Below are 20,405 nucleotides of genomic sequence, written 5' to 3'. Positions count from 1 at the left end.
AGCCAAATGTATGAATGTATATAATTTGTGTTTATAATATCAGCAATCAGACTGGTTATTGGTCTTTGCAGCTCACAGATGCAGAGACTGACTGTGTGTATGGATGTGTAAATCTGTTTCTTTTGTTTACTCCAGGTCTTTGTCCACCTCTATAGATCCAGGGTTGTTATTAAGTCCATATATCGCCCTGGACACAGAGGAGAGGAGTCTGAAATTCCAAACCAGGCGCCTTCATATTCAAAAGCAGCTAGAGGTACATAAAAAAACTGTATTAAAAACTCATGCATTTACTTGCACACTTATGTAACACAGATTTGATCCACCTAGTACATGTGAGCGAATATATAGCCTACCTGATGGTTGAGTTTTTTCATTGTGTGCCAAAAAGTGTGTGTGTGTGTTGTAGGAAAGCACAACAGTTAAACGAAGGCTGCAGTTTGTGGTCAAAGTGACCAGGTAAATACACTTGCACAGATAATACAGGATAAAATACATTCTGCTCACTTCACTTGATATAAAACGACGGCTCAGTTTATAGAGATTAATATAAAACGTAATTAGATGCTTTATGGTTATTAAGCATTAAGTGAAACTTGTCCGTGATGTTTTGTTTTATTACAGGTAAACCGAAGCCGCTGGAAAATATGAGGTTCACGTCACGTGTTCAGGAGAATACATGTATAGTACAGTATAATTAATATTTAAGAATATGTAGTTTTATATTTTGTTTTTACTTGTCTCTGTTTCAGTTACTAATTTTATAAAGCGTTCTTTATTCCCGTGATTTAAATTGTTTATTGTAGTCAAATTGACACCGGTTCCTTCAATAAAGTTTCTATTCGTTTCAAATCACTGGGCCATTGTGGTATTTGTAGTTTGTGTGGGGTGCAGTAGGTAAATACACTTGCACAGATAATACAGGATAAAATACATTCTGCTCACTTCACTTGATATAAAACGACGGCTCAGTTTATAGAGATTAATATAAAACGTAATTAGATGCTTTATGGTTATTAAGCATTAAGTGAAACTTGTCCGTGATGTTTTGTTTTATTACAGGTAAACCGAAGCCGCTGGAAAATATGAGGTTCACGTCACGTGTTCAGGAGAATACATGTATAGTACAGTATAATTAATATTTAAGAATATGTAGTTTTATATTTTGTTTTTACTTGTCTCTGTTTCAGTTACTAATTTTATAAAGCGTTCTTTATTCCCGTGATTTAAATTGTTTATTGTAGTCAAATTGATAGAATAAAGTTTCTATTCGTTTCAAATCACTGGGCCATTGTGGTATTTGTAGTTTGTGTGGGGTGCAGTGCTACGGTTTTAAGCACTGTCTAGAACACCATTACCCACAATCCTGCACTCTTCTTTCGCTCAGTGGGCGGAGCTCAAACGAAAACATGGCAGCGGGCGTATTAACTGGAGGTGAAATAAAACGTGTTTTTATTTAACGTTAATGCGCTTAAAGTAGATTTTATTATGTAAACCATATTATAGTAACAATTAACAACATTATAATATAACGTCTTGCTTGTGCTTTGTACTGACATAAAACATTACGTGACCATCGAGTTTTTTTATAGTGACTTTCTGAGCAGTTTTGCAACAGACTTTGGATAAAAATATATGTATCGTTTAATGAATGAATTTAACATGATCGGTTTCAGTAAGGCAGGTTCTCCGGGGCCCTCGGTTGGTCTGTGCTGTGTTCTCATGTCACGGACAGACATTCAGCTCCGCTGCAGCTGCAGTCAAATCACCGGCAGCAGCGACAGACTCCGGTGAGACTGTCAGAGATGAAGAGATTATTACACATGCGTACAGAGTATATCAAACCCAGCGGCCTAGAGATATAGCTTATGTCAGCTTATAGTATAGAAAAGGAGTTCTAACTTGGGGGCCACAGGGGAGTGTCAGGGGTCCCTGTGAAATGTTTAGAGAAAAAATATATATTTAACATGTCAACATACTCCAAATACACAAAATAATGATCTTTAAAAAAGCATCATATGACCCCTTAAAACAATTTATCAAAATAAATGTAAATATTGTTTAAAAATGAACTAGTAATTAATACATAAAACAGTGCAGTACTATAGTGAATAAAAACTTTATTTTGGAAATATCCACTTGTTGTTTAATTGTGTTCACATAAATTAATACAGATGTTTCATAAAGAATCAGCTTGCTCACAGAATTATTCCTCTTAATTTGGAATGTAGACTTTAATGTAAATATGTGCTTTGATCAGTGTTGGGGGTAACGCATTACAAGTAACGCAAGTTACGTAATCAGATTACTTTTTTCAAGTAACTAGTAAAGTAACGCATTACTTTAATTTGGAAAAAAATATCTGAGTTACTTTTTCAAATAAGTAACGCTAGTTACTTTGTTTCCCATGTCTTGACTGACAGCTCTCGTGTTGCCATGTAAGAGAGAAATCGGGAGCAAGTGCAGAGGCATTGTGTGCACTGTGATGTTACTGTAGTTCTAGACTAAATATGAACATTATTTACTCTTCTCACTGCACAAAAACAGATTCAGTATTCCTCAAAATGAATAAAAACAATCAAATGCAAACTCAGAATATTATATAAACCTGCAATAATTAAATATGTTAAATAAGACAAATATAATTTATGTATTTAATCCCATTTTATTAACCAATGTCTTTGGTACTGACCTTCGATGATCTAATTCAACCATACTAATAAGCAAAAATTACACATTTTTGTTATTGCTGAATAGTGTTGAACTTTCTTCTCCTGCATCATATTCTTCATGCAATTTGTGTGAGCTGCGCCCTCTACTGTACAGATGTGAATTTGCATTTCCTTCAGCCTGAGGCGTGTACTCATTTCATTTCTGTTGTGAAAAGGGCTTTTTTATATAAACCTGCAATAATTAAATATGTTAAATAAGACAAATATAATTTATGTATTTAATCCCATTTTATTAACCAATGTCTTTGGTACTGACCTTCGATGATCTAATTCAACCATACTAATAAGCAAAAATTACACATTTTTGTTATTGCTGAATAGTGTTGAACTTTCTTCTCCTGCATCATATTCTTCATGCAATTTGTGTGAGCTGCGCCCCCTCTACTGTACAGACGTGAATTTGCATTTCCTTCAGCCTGAGGCGTGTACTCATTTCATTTCTGTTGTGAAAAGTGCTTTTACATTTGTAAAATAACTTTTTTATATTAAAAACAAACAAGCAAGCCCTGCCCAGATTTAAAAAGTAACTCAAAAGTAACGTAACACATTACTTTCCATAAAAAGTAACTAAGTACCGTAATTAGTTACTTTTTTAGGGAGTAACGCAATATTGTAATGCATTACTTTTAAAAGTAACTTTCCCCAACCCTGGTTTTGATGCATGTGTTTTTTCTGTGAAGCACTGAAGATGATGTTAAAAGCACTACATAAAAAAACTTGACTCTCATAAAGAGGTTGTAACATATAATATTCATTCAAAGCTCATAATTATTTCTGTATGTTTGTGTTATATGTTCAGCTGCTACAGAGAAGATCCTGAACTTCCCACTCACTCAACCAGACTATTTCCGCTTGTCTGAGCTCTTCACCATGAAGGACCTGTTTGAAGCCTGTGTCCATCTTGGACATAAGAAAGACTGCCGGCATAGGTGGGTTATTGACATTAAAGGGATAGTTCACCCCCAAATTAAAATGTTGCCATCATTCACTTACTCTCATGTATTTCCAAACTCATGAGACTTTTGCTCATCTTTGAAAAACAAGGAAATATATTTTTTTAAAGAGATCAATCCAAAAAGGTTATAAAGGCATTCTAAAACAAATCAAGTGGATGTAAATAAAAGGCAAATAGTTTTGTTTATCATATAAAGCAATCTCTTCACAAGACTTGGGTTCACTTTATGACACCTTTATAACCTTGTTGGATCATTTAAGTTTTGTTTACCTGGACTTTCAAAAGAGGACAGAAATCTCTCAGGTTTCATTTAAAAAAAAATAATTTTCAAATTAATTTGTGTTTCAAAGATTAACCAAAGTCTTATGGGTTTGGAACAACATGAGGGGGAGTAAATGATAACAGAATTTTTATTTTTAGGTGAGCTATTAAATATTCAGTGTGACATGTTGTTTCTTATAATCATTATTGTATTAATTATATTAATATATAACTCTTATAATGAATAATACATTCAGTTTTTATATAATTTATATCATTTTTTTATTTTAAATTATTTTTAACTGTGTGTATAATTGAGAAACTACATGGAATCTATGCAATTATACAATTTTTTTATTTTTTATATTTGTATTATATACATACATACACACCTACACATACATGAATCTATGCATTTATAAATACGCTCACACACGCTACTGGAAGGGTGGCCTGCTCACCAACGCCTCCATTCAGTACAGCCCCGGCGTCCGGCTGCCGGACCTCATCGTTTTCTTCTCCACACTCAATAACGTCTTCCAGCAGCACGTCGGCATCCGGGACGCGGCCAAAATGAATATTCCCACGGTGGGGATTGTGGACTCTAACTGTAACCCCAGTCTCATCACATACCCAGTGCCCGGCAACGATGACACTCCTGTTGCCATGGAGATGTACTGCCGGCTATTTAAAATGACCATTAACAGAGCAAAGGACAAGAGGAGGCAGATGGAGCTTCTCAAGGGGATTTCAGCCTCAGTATGAAGCAGGTCAACGAGCTTCAACATCTCTATCAGAGTTTGTGTGGATGTTGTCCTCGCATAGAAAGTTCAGTAGAAATATGAGTCCAAAAAGTAAAATTCTGTCATATTAATGTATTATTTTGATTAAAGTTCAGTACCTAAAAATGTAAAACATGTGACCATCCTAGAACTATGGAAGCCAATTTCCACCACAGAATAAAAAAGGTAATTGCAACTTTTTCTCACAATTTCGTTGTTTCTTTTGCTTCTCTCAGAATTGCAAGATTCGGAATTTCAAGAAAAAAGTTTAAATTCTTAGCTTATATCCTGCATTACAATTTTTTTCTCAGATTTCTGAGTTTCAATCTCATAATTCATTGATTTTTTGAATAAAAACGGTAAATGCTACTTTTTATCTCACAATTCTATGGTGGCCCAGTAGTGCACAACACAATGCAATTCAAAAAGCAAACATAAGCTCACAACACAACGACATTAAGCCACAACACAATCCCATTAAGCTCACAACACAACGACATTAAGCTCACAACACAACGACATTAAACAACAACACAAGGACATTAAGCTCACAACTGTTTAACTGTCAACACTGCCCCCTAGTGATCGGGAGCATTTCCGTTGTGCTGTGGCTTAATGTCGTTGTGTTGTGGGCTTAATGTCGTTATGTTGTGAGTTTATGTTTGCTTTTTGAATTGCTTTGTGTTGTGAGTTTATGTTTGCTTTTTGAATTGCGTTGTGTTTTGAGCTTATGTTTGCTTTTTTAATTGCGTTGTGTTGTGCACTACTGGGCCACCATGCAATTCAGACTTTTATTCTCAGAATTACGTTTATATCTTGCAATTCCAATTTTTTTTTCAGTTCTGAGAATATTTTCTCAGAATGGCAAGATATAAACTCAGAATTGTGGAAAAAGTCAAAATTGTGAGAAAAAAAGTCGGAATTGTGAGATATTTTTATAGTTTTAATTTTTTTTATTCTCTGGCAGTGACAGGCTCCCATGCAGAACTAAAGATTTGCTTAATTTGAAAATGTAAAATCCAATGACTTCAAACTGAATATTTATTTATTTATTATTGTTTTATTAATTGCCATTGATTTATTGGGTTATGTGAACCCAATAAAGTTTCACAAATCCAAATGTGATGTTTATTGTATGTACTTATGTGCATAAATATCAGTTTTCAAATAACTTTAAGAAGAGGTTTGACTTTTAGGATTAATTTTAACCATCTGGTTATCTAATGCAAGTTTTAATGTGGCACCACTAGCAAGAGTCAACTGCATGTCAGTAATTTAAAATATGTTTTATATATGTATATAATGATTGTACTTGTGTTGCTTTATCAGCAAAAGAAACAGCGTGATAACGTACTTTTGCTATGATATACTTTCAGTAGGCTAGCTATGGAGAATATTTGCTGGACGTAAACAACGTATGAAATCAAATCACAACAACGTAGGAAACAGATCCGGCGTGACGCAGCTGACACAGAACAGCATACGCTGTTTACGTCGTCGTCAGCGGATATTCTCCAAAATGGCACCAGGGTGATGCGGAGGAGACGAATTGTTGAATAAAGTTTTTTGTTTTGTTTTTTTTGCACACAAAAAGTATTCTCGTAGCTTCGTATAATTGCGGATGAATCACTGATGTCACATGGATTATTTTACAGATCTCCTTGCTACGTTTCTGGGTCTGGGAACATTTCAGTTGCCTTGCTGTCTATTCAGCAACAGGAGATTCCATCAGAAATATCTGAATTTGTGTTCCGAAGATGAACGAAGGTCTTACGGGTTTGAAACGACATGAGGGTAATTAATTAATGACATAATTTTAATTTTTGGGTGAACTAACCCTTTAACCTCTAACACACGCAGTGTACCACCGGCGACACACTGGAAGGCTAACAGGTTAAAAACGTTCTGAAACCACCCACGTGTTGCGTGCAACCAGCCTGTCATTAACGCCAAAACGTTGCTGTGCAGTGCAAACAACCTGAAATATGCACTTCAAATACTAACAATCTAACAGAGTTGTCATGCTTTACTGCTGGGGCTTATTTTTATTGTTGGACATAGCGGTCCTGCCTTTTGAGTTGACGCAGTAGCGTGCTTGTGTCGGTAGGAGGCGCAATATGTTTGACACTCACTGCTGTTAATCACTGGAAAGAGCTGGAAACACTGAACCCACACCAGTGAGGGGTCTAATTTACAGAAAAAAAGAAGAAAGAGATATATAATTATGCTTTAAATCTACTACAGACCCTGAAAGAAGAACTTTTTCTTTCTGTTTGGAAACCACCATGATATTCTACCATCAGGTAAGGATTTAAATTGTCAACAATATTTTAAGCATATATGGTGGGTCTCTGCTGAAGGACTAATTTTGTTACACCTTAAAATAAGTTGAATGATAAGTTGAATTTAGTACTTGTGCCAAAATGAAATCTTAAAAACATTTAAAGGTGATAAGAGAAGTTAAAAAAGCTTATGCAAAGTAAATAATGTTATCTGTATGTAAAAAAAATCTTTATTAAAATTGTACATAATTTTTCACATTTTAATTGACATTTTAAATTAAATTGTTGGGGTCAATACAGTCCGTTAAAAATACTTTTATTCAGTAAGGATGCATTAAATTGATGAAAAGTGATTTCTGAAGGATCACGTGACACTGAAGACTGGAGTAATGATTCAGAAAATTCTGCTTTGCGTCAAAGTAATAAATTACGTTTTAAAATATATTCACATAGAAAATAGTTATTTTAAATTATTTTTATTTTACAATTTTTATTTCACAATATTACTGTTTTTCCTGTATTTTTTATTTTTTTTTAAATGCAGCATTGGTGAGCATACTGACCCCAAACTTAGCTATATATATATAAAAAAAAAATTTAAGTATGCTAAAATTATTCTACATAATCTCTCAATATCATAAAAGTGCATAATAATTATACACAAATCAGAAAAATGTGAAATGTCAAGCTACCCATCATGTGTGCAGTGAAGTCTTGTGTAAAGGTGTGTGTAGTTGGGTGTTCTCTGGGTTTTGCACCATGAGACGTAACTCTGGCAGTGATGCCACTGTTGTGCTAAAAGTGGGCAGAAAGAAACTGGCTTGCGATCGACCCTGCTGTCCTGTATGGTGGACCGGGGGCTTGGAACGAGGCCGGATAACCCAACCCAGACCTCTGTGTGTTAGTGCCCATGTCAGCCTGTGAAACCCTTTCTAAATGCTCCATTATTCTCCATCAATGTTTCTTTGTATTTGGGTGTTGTAGATTGTAACGTGTTTTTGTAACTATGTGACACAAGAAATAGATGAAATGAAGCTGCACTTCACATGGGTTGTGACCTAGAGTCTTGAACAGAGGTCAAAGGTCGACTCTACAGCAAGCTGAAATAGTAAGTAAAACACACACACACTGGTTGCTCCTCGAGGCGTTGCAGCACAGCTGAATTTGCCGTTTCTGTGTCATGAGGAAGCAAAGAGCAACAGGGCACTAGAAACTACACTTTGTACCCATAATTCCACAGTGCAAAGATTGAATGACAGGACAGACCCTACAAACCAGCATGAGACCCTGTTTCAAGCAGGGATGTGAATCCTGTAAGATTGGTCCTTAACCTCATCTTAAAGACCCTACAAACAGAGAAAGTTGAAATAATAGACCAATTTTTTCCCATTTCCATACAACTGTACATGGCTGTTATCTGCACTATTTATATTTATAGTAATATTTCAAGATGAACACTTACTGGACTGAAGCAGCATAGGTTTACTTGATTACCCATACATCAGTTATCATTTTATTTGATAAAATGTATCAAATAAGATCAGCAGGTTTTTTAGGAATGTTTATTTGTTCATCTCTCAATCATCATTGGATTGCATCGCATATATTTTGATCATAAAACAAAGCATAAATGTGACCCTGGACCACAAAACCAGTCTCAAGTTGCACAGGTATATTTGTAGCAATAGCCAAAGATACATTGTATGGGTCAAAATGATCAATTTTTCTTTTTCTTTTGCCAAACTCCATGAGTATATTAAGTAAAGATCATGTTCCATGAAGATATTTAGTAAATTTCCTACCGTAAATATATTAAAGCTTAATTTTTGATTAGTAATATGCATTGCTAAGAACTTCATCTGGATCACTTTAAAGGCGATTTTCTCAATATTTAGATTTTTTTGCACCCTCGGATTCCAGATTTTCAAATAGTTGTATCTCTGCCAAATATTGTTCTATCCTAACAAACCATACATCAATGGAAAGCTTATTTATTCAGCTTTCAGATGATCTATACATCTCGATTTTGAAAAATTGACCCTTATGACTGGTTTTGTGGTCCAGAGTCACAAATATCATCCATCTTACACAGACTTATTATAGGGAGATATGAACACTGATATTTATATGCATTTAATGTAAGTAGTCTGTTATGAAGAACTAATTGGTTTTCAAGCAATCAGAATTTCATCTACTTTTGGCCACATACATATTAGCAACAGCACCAAATCGCATCATTTTACTTAGTTTGGGTCTGAATACAGTTGTTTTTAATTAGTATGAACTCTATATTCTCACTATGTCATACTATGTGCATTAAACACTTGGACTATCAAGTGTGATTCTCAATATAATTAATTTATAATTTATGCATTTAGCAGAGGCTTTTATCCAAAGCGACTTACAGTGCATTCAGGCTATACATTTTCACCAGTATGTGTGTTCCCTGGGAATTGAACCCACGACCTTTTGCGCTGCTAACGCAATGCTCTACCACTGAGCCACTAGGAACAAAATTAATATAAATGCACATATGCAACAATTTTTTATTTTATTTTATCTAAAGGTATAAACAACAGTTCCATTAAAACAAAATAAAATTGGCCTAATATTTCATGTCACAGGGATAAATGGGGTCAAAAATAAATTATTTCACAGATTTCCCCTAAAATCTGTGCAGAAAAAAGTGCAGATCTCTCCTGCCCATGAAACCACATGCTTTGTGTTAAGTGCATTGTGATTATTTTTACTTTCTCAAAAATGGAGCATCGCTTTAATCTTTATTTTGCTTTAATTTCAGGAACGTGACGAACCACATGGAACAAGTCAGCTGACTGCAACATTTACACCTGTTGTGTGTTATATACCTGTGTCTGCAGTTGTCAATCTCCACCTGCTTTTTGGAACAGCTGAACAAGATCATAACCCACATTAGTGCATGACACTTTATTCTTTAACGAGCCACGAACATTACAATTGTTTCAAATCAATAATCCATTTATTTTGAAGGCCATGTCAACTAGTCATTATCACAAAATAAACCCTCCGAGTTTTGTTGCTATGTTTTTTGTTGTTGTTTTTATATAATTTATAAAGTAAGCTTTACTTACAATGCAGTGTTTAATTATAGCAGATTTTATTAAACTAACAAATTGACAAATGTAATTATCCTTGTTTAAATCAATACATAAATAACAGGTTGTTTCAGGTTTGTCCAGCATGTGAATTTACATGTTTTGTTCCTGTTGGTATCGTGTCCTTTTAAAGGTGAGGTGGTTTTGGGAGGCCTCCCTGGACTAATATATACTGATTCCTTGTTTCTTTCGAAAGGTCGAGTAAAAGGATACGTGCTGTTGTGTTTGTCCTTCGAACAAGTGCTGTACTTTGTGTACCTGTGCCTCACCAAAAAAAAAGAAGAAAAAACAACCCATACACACAATTTAAGTTTCAAACATTTACTCAATGAATAATATCTGAACAAATTGATGGAGGTCAAATAAATTAGTATTTAGGAGCCTTAACAAGTCCCCATGCTAATTGTGCTGCTCTCCTAAGAGGCGCAAAATAAAATAATAAACATGATTTTATTGTACATAAAATCACTTCATTCATAACAATGTGAAACTGTACTAAAGCCTAGTGCACACTAGAAGACAAAAGCTTGTCCTTTGTGTCTCATGTCTGCAAAATCAACTCAAAATCACATACATGTACATGGATCTGTGCAGAAACAAAATTTCAAGATCGAGGAGGAGAATGATCTTGAAATGTGCACTTGGAACTTTTTGTGGAATGTGCCAGTTGTTTAGTATTAATGAAATGCAACTTGAGATTTGATTTGTTAGGCTAGTGTAAGAGAAGTTTATAAAACTGCCTACTGTGAGTCAAGGAGATGTTTACATTATGCACACACACTTTCAGGTTTATATGCAGATGTGTTTTATAATCCTGCACATACACAGTCGCTGGGCCTTGATTCCTCAAACTCTGTATTTTGTTTACCGTGACACTATAATTCCACTTCATCTACACGCTTAAAAATAAAGGTGCTTCACGATGCCATAGAAGAACCTTTTTGTCTAAATGGTTCCATAAAGAACCTTTAACATCTGAAGAACCTTTCTGTTTGACAAAAGGTTCTTTGTGGCGAAATAAGGTTCTTCAGATTACAAAAAGGTAAGAAAGAGATGGTTCTTTAAAGAACCTTTGACTGAATGGTTCTTTGTGGAACCAAAAATGGTTCTTCTATGGCATCGCTTGAAGAACCTTTATTTTTAAGAGTGTAGGTTTAATGTTAATAGTAATCTTGTTCCAAGCACATTACAGACAAACCCTGAGAAACACAGTAAGTAATTTCACAGTTCAAGTACAAATCCCATCACAAACTCTCCAGACTGCTCGAAAAAGCAGTATCCTTCCTGTGAAAACTACAACATGAGAGAAACATCCTCCCAGAACAAGCGCACACACATACGAACACAACATGCACCCTGTAAAAAGACATAATATATAACCTTCACTCGTTCCTATTAAGTGAATTCAGTGTAGACGTCTTGGTTGTGTTGCAGGTTTTGGCGTAGAGTCCCAACATTTCCTGACTTCAAAGGAAGGGTGCTTCCAAACATTGCTAAAGATCCATATTCTTCTGAGCTGAACGTTAAAACGGGTGTGGCTATAGTTTACATCCTTCAAAAAGCAACTTAGAAGAGCATTCCAGGAACAATCCTGCTGTTGCAACCAAAAGTTGCGCATCTTGCTTATGGGTGTCGTGGTTGTAGAGCAAGACCATCCTCATAGAAACTTTTTCCTTGGGTTACTTCTTGGAATTGACCCTACTATCCTTGTGCTTGCAGCCCAGATCCTTAACCAAAAGTTCACCAAAAAAAGACTCATTTGGGAAGGGGTTGCACGGTTAAATAAATGTCCTTAGACATTCTAACTTCACCTTGGACCTTTCAGTCAAAGGAAAGAGATTCTTCTGAAGGTGTACCAATAGGGTTAAAGGGTCTTCAGGTGACTCATTGAAGTAAATTAGAGGGTTTGAATGTAGAGTAAGACCGTTCTCTCAGAAACTCTCCTTTCCTTGGGATAAATCTTGGAACTGACCTTATTATCATTGTGCTTGCAGCCCAGATCCTTGCCCACAAGTCCACCAAGCAGGACTCAAGATATCATTTGGAAGGGAATACATGGTCAAAGAAATGTCCTCCAGTTGGTTTTCTCCAATTAAGAACAGTCTTAACTTGACTATTTTGGCAAAAGGAAAGAGATTGTTCTGGAGGATTTTTTATTAGGGTCAAAGGGTCTTCATTTGAGTAACTAAAGTAAAAGAGAAAGGGGATGTAGAGCAAGACCATCCTCTTGGAAACTCCTTGGGTTTCTTCTACTTGGAAATGGACAAGGATCTCCTATCTTTGTGCTTGCAGCCCAGATCCTTAGTCAAAAGTTCACCAAAAAGGACCCACTTGCCAAGGGGCTGCATGGTCAAAGAAATGTCTTCCAGTTGTCTTTGTTCCCACTCGACAGTCTTCACCTTGGAACTTTTGGGCAGAAGAAAATGAGTCTTCCGTAAGTGTTTCTATAGGGTTTAATGTTCTTCAGTTGAGTTTTTGAAGTAAAACTGAGGGTGGGGATGTAGTGCATGCCTTTTCTGAACTTGCATTCACCAACCTCCTATGTTTGCAATTGATGTTTGACAAATTTGAAGTCCGTAGTGGCTGGCAGAGTTCAGCTATTCTGTTGGCCCTCCAGAACTTATTGTACTGACCCCACTTTTGTTCTCTGGAAGTCTCCAATTCTCTCGCTCTTCATTGCCTTTCTCTTGATCATCCCTATGTTGGTCTCAGGAGTACTTGGTATTTGAGATCTTCTTCCACAATAGTGTTTTGAGGTTGTTCAAAACAAGGGAATGGTGCACTTCCATCTGTGAGGCAAGTCCGCTGAGCGTCACACAGGTGCGTAGCTGTTTCTCCAGGTCCTCCCTCAGGTCTGACGGCGCTCCGAAGAGTAGGAAGTCTTGCAGGAGGGCACACACCTTGGCCAAGTTGGGCTGCACCACCTCCACGTTGCACTGCCTTGCCAATCGGTCACACGTTGCTGTGCAATCTCGCCCATAAGTGCAATCGGCATTTGCTTCACAAGTTCTCCCTCGCAGAAACCCCTTGACGGTTGCCTCCGATGCTACGCTTTGAAGGTCTGCCATTTTGAAGTCATATTTCACATTGTAGCCGACCCGTCTTGGGCTTGCGTCACATATGTATAAGCTTCCGTATACGCCATGGAACACCTCTTCAACAAACTCTAGAAGTCCAATGGTGATTCGGGCTCTGCGTGGCCATGCAGGAGCAAGCCACTGGTTAAGAGCGACACCCAGCGCCTCAGGAAACACTGGCTGCAGCCAACCGGGCACCTCCAGCCTGAAGAGGGCGCTGTATGCTACGGGTTCAGTCACATAAAGGTCTCCGCAGAAGCCCAGCAAGCGTGGAGCATGTTCTTTATCTTGCAGTGCCACCATTAAAACAAATTCATTGATCTGAAGCAAAGCCCACACGGATTTCGCCTCCGCTAACGAAACTTTGCCATCACTGTTGACATCCGCCAGAGAAATCACGCGAGCTACAAGAGTGCTAAGAGATGATTGCTCACCAACACTGTCCTGTGAATGAATGGAAGAGGGAGAAAGAGATTTTAGAACATCCAATGTTTTATTTCGTAGACTGAATATAATTTATTAGTAATCGAAATTACAAAATGTTTATATTGTTCATACATAAGCAGGGTTTGAATTGAACTTTTTCACTAACCAGCCAATTTGGCTACTACATTTTTAAGTTACCGGCCATTCATAACTTCTACTAGCCACAAAATAAATAAATAAATAAAAATTACCAAAATCAACCATCACTGATCATAATGGGTTCTATTGTATTTTGTTGCGCCGCTTGTGTCCGGTGTAGACATAGTGTGAGTTTTCAGTCATTTTTTAACTCTTCGTTATTGCTTCAATGCAAAGGAAACCAAGTTCAGTATTTGCACTAAATCTGCACAGATTTGGCTTAAATGAACTTGCCCAAGAAATTAATGAGTGAACAATTTACGAAAAAGTAACCTGCCAAATTGGCTAGTGATCTGCCAGCGTTACCCTCCACAGCTGATTTTTACCCGCATTTGGTGGGTTGGAGGGTGTTAATTTCAAACCCTGTACATAAGTAGTAATAAATAACAAATTATTAAAAAAATAACTAAAAATAAGATATGAATAGCAATTCAAATTGCCCTGTTAAATGGCTTGATGAGAGCAACTGTATTTCCTGCAATTTCCCACACTTCATTGGGGGGTAGGACACTGAAAGGCTTGTTCCTTTAAAAAAATAGCCAACAATAACCTTTATCTTACGTCACAGTCATGAACTATGATTTACTACTTTCTATTTCTAGTCAGAGGTGGGTGGTATGTATGATTTAGGAGAAGGGGATGTTTTCCTTTTAGAGAAAAAGCGATGTATTTGTGTCGGTATGAGATCATTGTCAGTATTTTTGGATTGTTTTCTTCTGAGATAAAGAGAAAAAATTATTTAATTTATTTTAGTAGTAGCTATATACACTAGCATACAGATTAGCTTCAACATGAACCTACATGGACTACAAACCACAAAACTCATTTTTATTTCATGAGATCTTTAAAGTACGGTCTTTTTTAGCATTATGCATTATACGGCCATTTACAGCACTTTGTGTGGGTTGTGTTTAAGTGTGTGTATTAGTGTTGTTCTCCCCTGTGACACTGAGAGTGAGTGTATTGTTCTGCCTGTGACCTTTTCAAGCTCCTTCAGTTAGTTATTTTTGGCTTCTCTTCCCTGTTACCCCACTTCCTTCCCTGCTCTCTCTCCATTTTCACCCTCCTACAGGGGACCTTGAGGAACAGCCGAAAGCTCAGAGAGGGTTAGACTGTCTTATATCTGTTTCTGCTTTGCTAAGCAGGACATAAACATCTCCAACCAGTCACAACTAGGGCTGGATGATATATTGAATATTCATATGATATATTTCTGATCATTTTATTGGTGAATTCAACTAATCAACATTGCAAATCATTGCAATATACTGTATGTTACATTTAAAATTGACAAAGGTGGCATGAGAGTTGATAAGTTTAATTCATTTTGGTGAATCAGTTTAAACTGTCCCTTTTGGAAAGTTGATTCAATTATTCATTCGATCATTCATTTTTTTTTTCAATCAATATATGCTGATTAAAACACTGATTTTGAGCTAGAATCTTACTTGCATTAAACATTCTGAATCTGCTTGAAAACAATAACTGTTAGGTTAAAATAATGGTTCACATTATCATATCGGGACATCTATTAATTGACGTCAAAAGATTGAAAAATATTGAGATACAATATTTTTAGCTATATATACCAGCCCTAGTCACAACATCTGTACCACAACAATTCAAGTTCAAATTAAAAACATCAAGAGCTAGAATTTAAGGACAAGCGTTCTAGAACTAGAATATAAAACTGGTTTCTGTGTCAACTACAGGTCTGATTTATTGTTATATTTGTGTATCCTGTGAAAATGAAGAAAAAAGTAGATAAAAAGACCTTGAGAAAGGAATGCAGCATCGCTCTGAATTCATCCATGGATGTTCCGCGGGTGGGTTTATCGTAGATGCTGTTGTCATGCCGTAGTGGAGAGTCAGGACCGTTTTCTCCTCTCATGCTCTCTTCAATCCCACACTTCACCAATACGGCTTTCTCCTTCCACACAGCACCGTATATCTGCAATATAGTATATTACATATAAATACATATTATGTGTGCCAGATGTCATTGTATATATGCCTTTTTTCACATTGTGACCAACAATAAATATATATATTTTTTTATACATTATTTATATATCACACTTCCCCCACATATTCTAATTAATGTAATGTAAAAATAAATAATTTAAATAGAAAAATATTTATACCTAGAATTTGTAGTAAATTAAGCTATACAAATACACTGTTGTTCAGTTTGTTGAGTAATAATACTAATAATTACTTTTAAAAAAAAAGATAGCAAAATAATTGTATATTTTGCAGTATTGAGAATCGCGCAGATTTTTGTAAAAGCAAATATAAAGTAACATTTTTAGATGCATTGCCTATTTTGGGGATAAAATTGGTCTGAAAAATTATCATTTAAATATAATTTAAATATGACCTGGACATTTTTTATGCAAATCAATTATCTATTTTAGAAAGTTTACCTGCTGTGTCGGTGACGTTGAAAGACAGCGTTGAAGAGACAGTGTTTTCTCCTCGCAGAGAGACTTACACACTGACCCTGAGATAATACCTCTGCGATAATGATCACACTGAAACACACACACACACACACAGGAAACAGACAGGCATCAACCACAAACATCTTGTCATCTTTTCTCGATTTAAAAGCCTTGTGCCAACAACCGGAGGACAAACTGGCCAGTCAGAGGACAGAGGGCTTCATGACGTCATGATGGACTGGTGGCTTGGGCAGATGATGACCCACAAATGCACAGATCAGCCTAAAATTACTACTACTCATCTGCGTTCTCGCTTTCCCTTATCATTTTCATTTCTGATATCTACCAAAGCGGTTGTCAGTGCACATGTTGCAAAACAAGAGCTGAAAAGGGCTTTTCCTCCCCTCGGCCTCACCAAGTGTCTAAACTACAGCACTGACACACACACACACACACACACACATTATATATATATATATATATATATATAGATAGATAGATAGATAGATAGATAGATAGATGTATATTCTAACGTTATTTTTAAGGTTCTGAAAGCCCAAATGTTTTTTAAAGGGATAGTGCATCAAAAACGTTGCTCAAAGTGAGGTTTTTCAGCAACTAGTACCTTAAAGGTATAGTTCACCCAAAAATGAAAATGTGTCATAATTCACTCACCCTCAAGTCGTTACAAACCTGAATTTCCTTCACACAAAATAAGTAACCAAACAGTTGACAGTAGCCATTGACTTCCAGTTTTCCATTCAATGGAAGTTAATGGGGACCGGCAACTGTTTGGTTGGCCATTTTCTTCAAAATATCTTCTTTTGCGTTTAGCAGAAGACATAAATGCATACAGGTTTGGAACAACTTAAGGCTGAGTAAATTATGTCAAAATGTTTTTCATTTTTTTGGGTGAACTATTCCTTTAAATCTAGGTTTGGAATATAGTGCACAGGTTGTATGGACAACTTTTATGGTACATTTTTGTTTGCCATTTTGAAGCTTGACCACACTAGTTACGATACACTACAGATGTTTGAAAAGCACAATCTAATTGCTCCACTAAAAATGCCACAGGATAGAAAAATACGAGTAGATTATCTTTTTTAAGAAAAAACTATGACTGTGAATGTAAATCATCACAGTAAGAGGAAGTTCTACTTTCCTGAGAGGTTTGTGTTTACATCCTGAACAATAAAATAAGTAACAATAAAAAAGGGGCTTTCATAATGGTATAATTATGATCTGTCAACTCTCTCTTGCTTCCTCCTTTTAATTTTCCAGTTCCTCTCTCATTCTGCAGCTATGTACAAGGACTTCCTGTCAGTGAAATGCTAGAAGGCAAAACAGCTTCAATATTACACCATCTGTGTGTATGGACTGTATGTGAACACACTGAAGTGTTTGTCAATCATCATGAATCATCATCAGACACTCACACTCTGTCTTAACCTGCAATGCAATGAAGTGGCAAATCCTGTCTATTCCATGTTGCTTTCTCCTAAGTGGCGAGGAATGGCGCTCATGGGAAGGGATGTGCAACTCATGCATTATGGAGGATGCTGTGACTTACGATGAGCATGGTACAGACGTGTCCTCTGCAGAGCTCTGAATAAGAGGAATACTGCATATAGATCACCCAGCTGGCCACCAGAATCCCAAACCACGCCACCAACAGGTACTTGACCTTAACTGCAGGTAAACGGGACTGAAGGAGACATAATACACTTAAATGTACACACAACAATATTTCACACAACATATATAAGCTCTCGTTTGTATTGTATTGCATTTTTAATGCAGATCTTATTTTCACTTTCATACATGGAAATATGTATTGGATACATATCAGAATTTTGCAAAGTGGCTTCAGTGTAAAAATCATGCAATTTTTATAGATTCATTTTCATAAATCATATTTGTATTGTGTTAGCTGTATTTTACATGGATTGATTTGAATTGGAATGCAGGATATATATATATATATATACATACAAGCAAAAAATAAGCAAAACGTAGTATTAATTCCAGTGCTGTCAAACGATTAATCACATCCAAAATAAAAGTTTGTTTACATAATATATGTTTGTGTACTGTATATATTTATTATGTATATACAGTGGTGTGAAATTTTTCACACCACTGTATATATATATATATATATATATAAATACACATACATATGACTGGGTGCCGTCAGAATGAGATTAATTATCCACTGATAGTTTTGAAACATCTTACCTTAGCACTTCTTGGCACATACCTTAAAAGTTCATGATGTATGCATGAAATAATTATTATTTTGAGCCCATCAATTTCAATGAATCCACTGATATAGTTCTTAATTTCCAGCCTAAATGGTTAGTTCACAAATTGATCTGATTCGGATCTCAAATTTAGCTCAGTAACTTCAATATCAGCCTGTTCTTTGCATAAAACTATTATATGACTTCAAGAGACTTGCAATATGGAGTACAAGTCATATGGACCACTTTTATAATCCATTTATAATGCTTTTGCATCATTCTTGAAGACTGAAAGCCTCAGTCCCCATCTACTGTAATTGCACGGGGGGAAATACTACTAAAACACTAATTTTTCCTTTTGTGTTCTACAGAGTAAAGAAAGTCATACAAGTTTGCGACAACACGAAGGTGAGTAAATAAATAATGACAGAATTTTCATTTTGTAGTGAACTATCCCTTTAATAATGGTCTGTCGTCTGCTTAACCTGAGGAACTGTGTTTTGTTTAACTTCAGGTCGAATCCCTGCAGTTTTCGTCCTCTTGTAAGAGAGAAACGAAAGATGCATTTGTCATCTGTGACATCTTCAGCGCAGGGTTCAGCAATGAATATGACAGATTTGACCTACACCATCTCAAACGGTCACAGTGTTACAGTGTGCACTTACAGTGAGTGCACTTATGAAAGAGGGCTCTTAGTGCGGATCTACAGAAATACTGTCAGCATGCGGTGTGCATTAAGCACTCAGACCTGCCGTGTGTGTGTGTGTGTGTGTGTGTGTGTGTGATTACCTAAAGCTGGAATTAACGGCAACAATTAAAATGACCGTTCCTCTTTCATATGATTTATGTAGATTGCCTTTTAAAAAATCTGAAAAATGCAATAGAAATAAAAAAGGAAGCTACAGTGATGGTAATGTATATGGATCACACAATGTATATTGTCACACTGGCTCACAAAGACATTTCAGTAATTATAAGGAGTACAGTTATGCATGCATTTTCTTTATGCATTACCTTTAACATAATCACAGTTTCATAAATTTGCTTACATTTTTTTTTTTTGAAAAGCCTATAATACGTTATCTTATGGCAGGTTCCCCCTATATAACCGGGGCATGTTGTCACAAAACTGTTTTTCTGAGCAAAAATTGTGAAATGTTTAATATAGAGTAAAATGTGTGACAACTAGCCCCAGTTTTCCTTATCATGGTGCTGAATGACTTCCATCTTCATGCATCACGATATTATTTATGCAGTATTCATGGTAATACCATGCCCAGGAAACACTTACCATGGTGTCATACTCAAATACATGGTAATACCATGGTACTTTTGTGTTATTTCTAAATCTTTATAAGGAAAAACATAACCAGACATGGTCTTTCTATTGAAAAAGTTACCTGTAGACCCTTAGACAAGGGACAAAAGAGCACCAGGTGCACCAGCTTGCGTAAACTCCTCGGCATCTTCACAGTAACACTGATGATGCACAACACAAATAAAGATTGCTCTCCAAACACGCCTTCACTTTCTCATCTCGTCTCCTCCATTACAGGCGGCCCAGCAGTGTTCTCCAGCGCACACAAGAGCGAAAATACACATTTACTCTTATTTCATCACCATGCGCTTTCATTTCGAGAAGCAATCGGCCGTGCGATGGAGAACCATGCCATGCTGCTGGTGCTCAACTCAAGGACACGCGAGCTCCAGGCATCATCCTCGCGCGGCCAAAGATGCGTTAAAAACCAGCTCTGACATCTGCGCGTTATTTAGACCGACGTTTGATTCTAAGGGACGTATTGTGCCAAAGATCAGTGCGAATCTGGTGGACGAGATGGTGCTGGAACCACTGACGATCAGCTGGAGACGCG

At 36.4% G+C, this 20,405-nt stretch overlaps 2 protein-coding genes across 2 annotated transcripts; one reads left to right on the top strand and one right to left on the bottom strand.

The window, feature by feature from the left end:
- The first annotated feature begins 1,349 nt into the window (after positions 1 to 1,349).
- Positions 1,350 to 4,918, top strand: LOC107585465 (28S ribosomal protein S2, mitochondrial-like). Its single transcript, XM_016272485.1, is given in 4 exon segments — positions 1,350 to 1,431; positions 1,674 to 1,787; positions 3,529 to 3,658; positions 4,203 to 4,918. Coding segments are annotated over 4 exon segments (777 nt in total). The 5' UTR covers positions 1,350 to 1,406; the 3' UTR covers positions 4,711 to 4,918.
- Positions 4,919 to 11,298: 6,380 nt separating this feature from the next.
- Positions 11,299 to 20,405, bottom strand: LOC107585388 (protein FAM69B-like). The gene is made up of 5 exons (XM_016272396.1): positions 19,935 to 20,405; positions 17,862 to 17,996; positions 16,271 to 16,378; positions 15,619 to 15,795; positions 11,299 to 13,664 (listed from the first exon to the last, which is right to left on the bottom strand). The coding sequence occupies exons 1-5, from the start codon at positions 19,998 to 20,000 to the stop codon at positions 12,852 to 12,854; spliced, it is 1,299 nt and encodes a 432-aa protein (XP_016127882.1). The 5' UTR covers positions 20,001 to 20,405; the 3' UTR covers positions 11,299 to 12,851.

The sequence above is a fragment of the Sinocyclocheilus grahami genome, unplaced genomic scaffold (assembly GCF_001515645.1).
Source record: "Sinocyclocheilus grahami isolate Dianchi unplaced genomic scaffold, SAMN03320097.WGS_v1.1 scaffold70.1, whole genome shotgun sequence".
NCBI classification, from domain to species: domain Eukaryota; kingdom Metazoa; phylum Chordata; class Actinopteri; order Cypriniformes; family Cyprinidae; genus Sinocyclocheilus; species Sinocyclocheilus grahami.
The sequence above is the reverse complement of the archived record's forward strand: the minus strand, read 5'-3'. Positions and strand labels throughout refer to the sequence as shown.

Excerpts from the sequence above, each read along its gene's own strand:
- LOC107585388 (XM_016272396.1), bottom strand. The coding sequence starts at position 20,000 with ATGCCGAGGAGTTTACGCAAGCTGGTGCACCTGGTGCTCTTTTGTCCC. Across the intron at positions 17,997-19,934 it reads CCTTGTCTAAGGGTCTACAG|TCCCGTTTACCTGCAGTTAA; the intron begins GTAACTTTTTCA and ends TGTCTCCTTCAG. Across the intron at positions 13,665-15,618 it reads TGCTGCATTCCTTTCTCAAG|GACAGTGTTGGTGAGCAATC; the intron begins GTCTTTTTATCT and ends ATTCATTCACAG.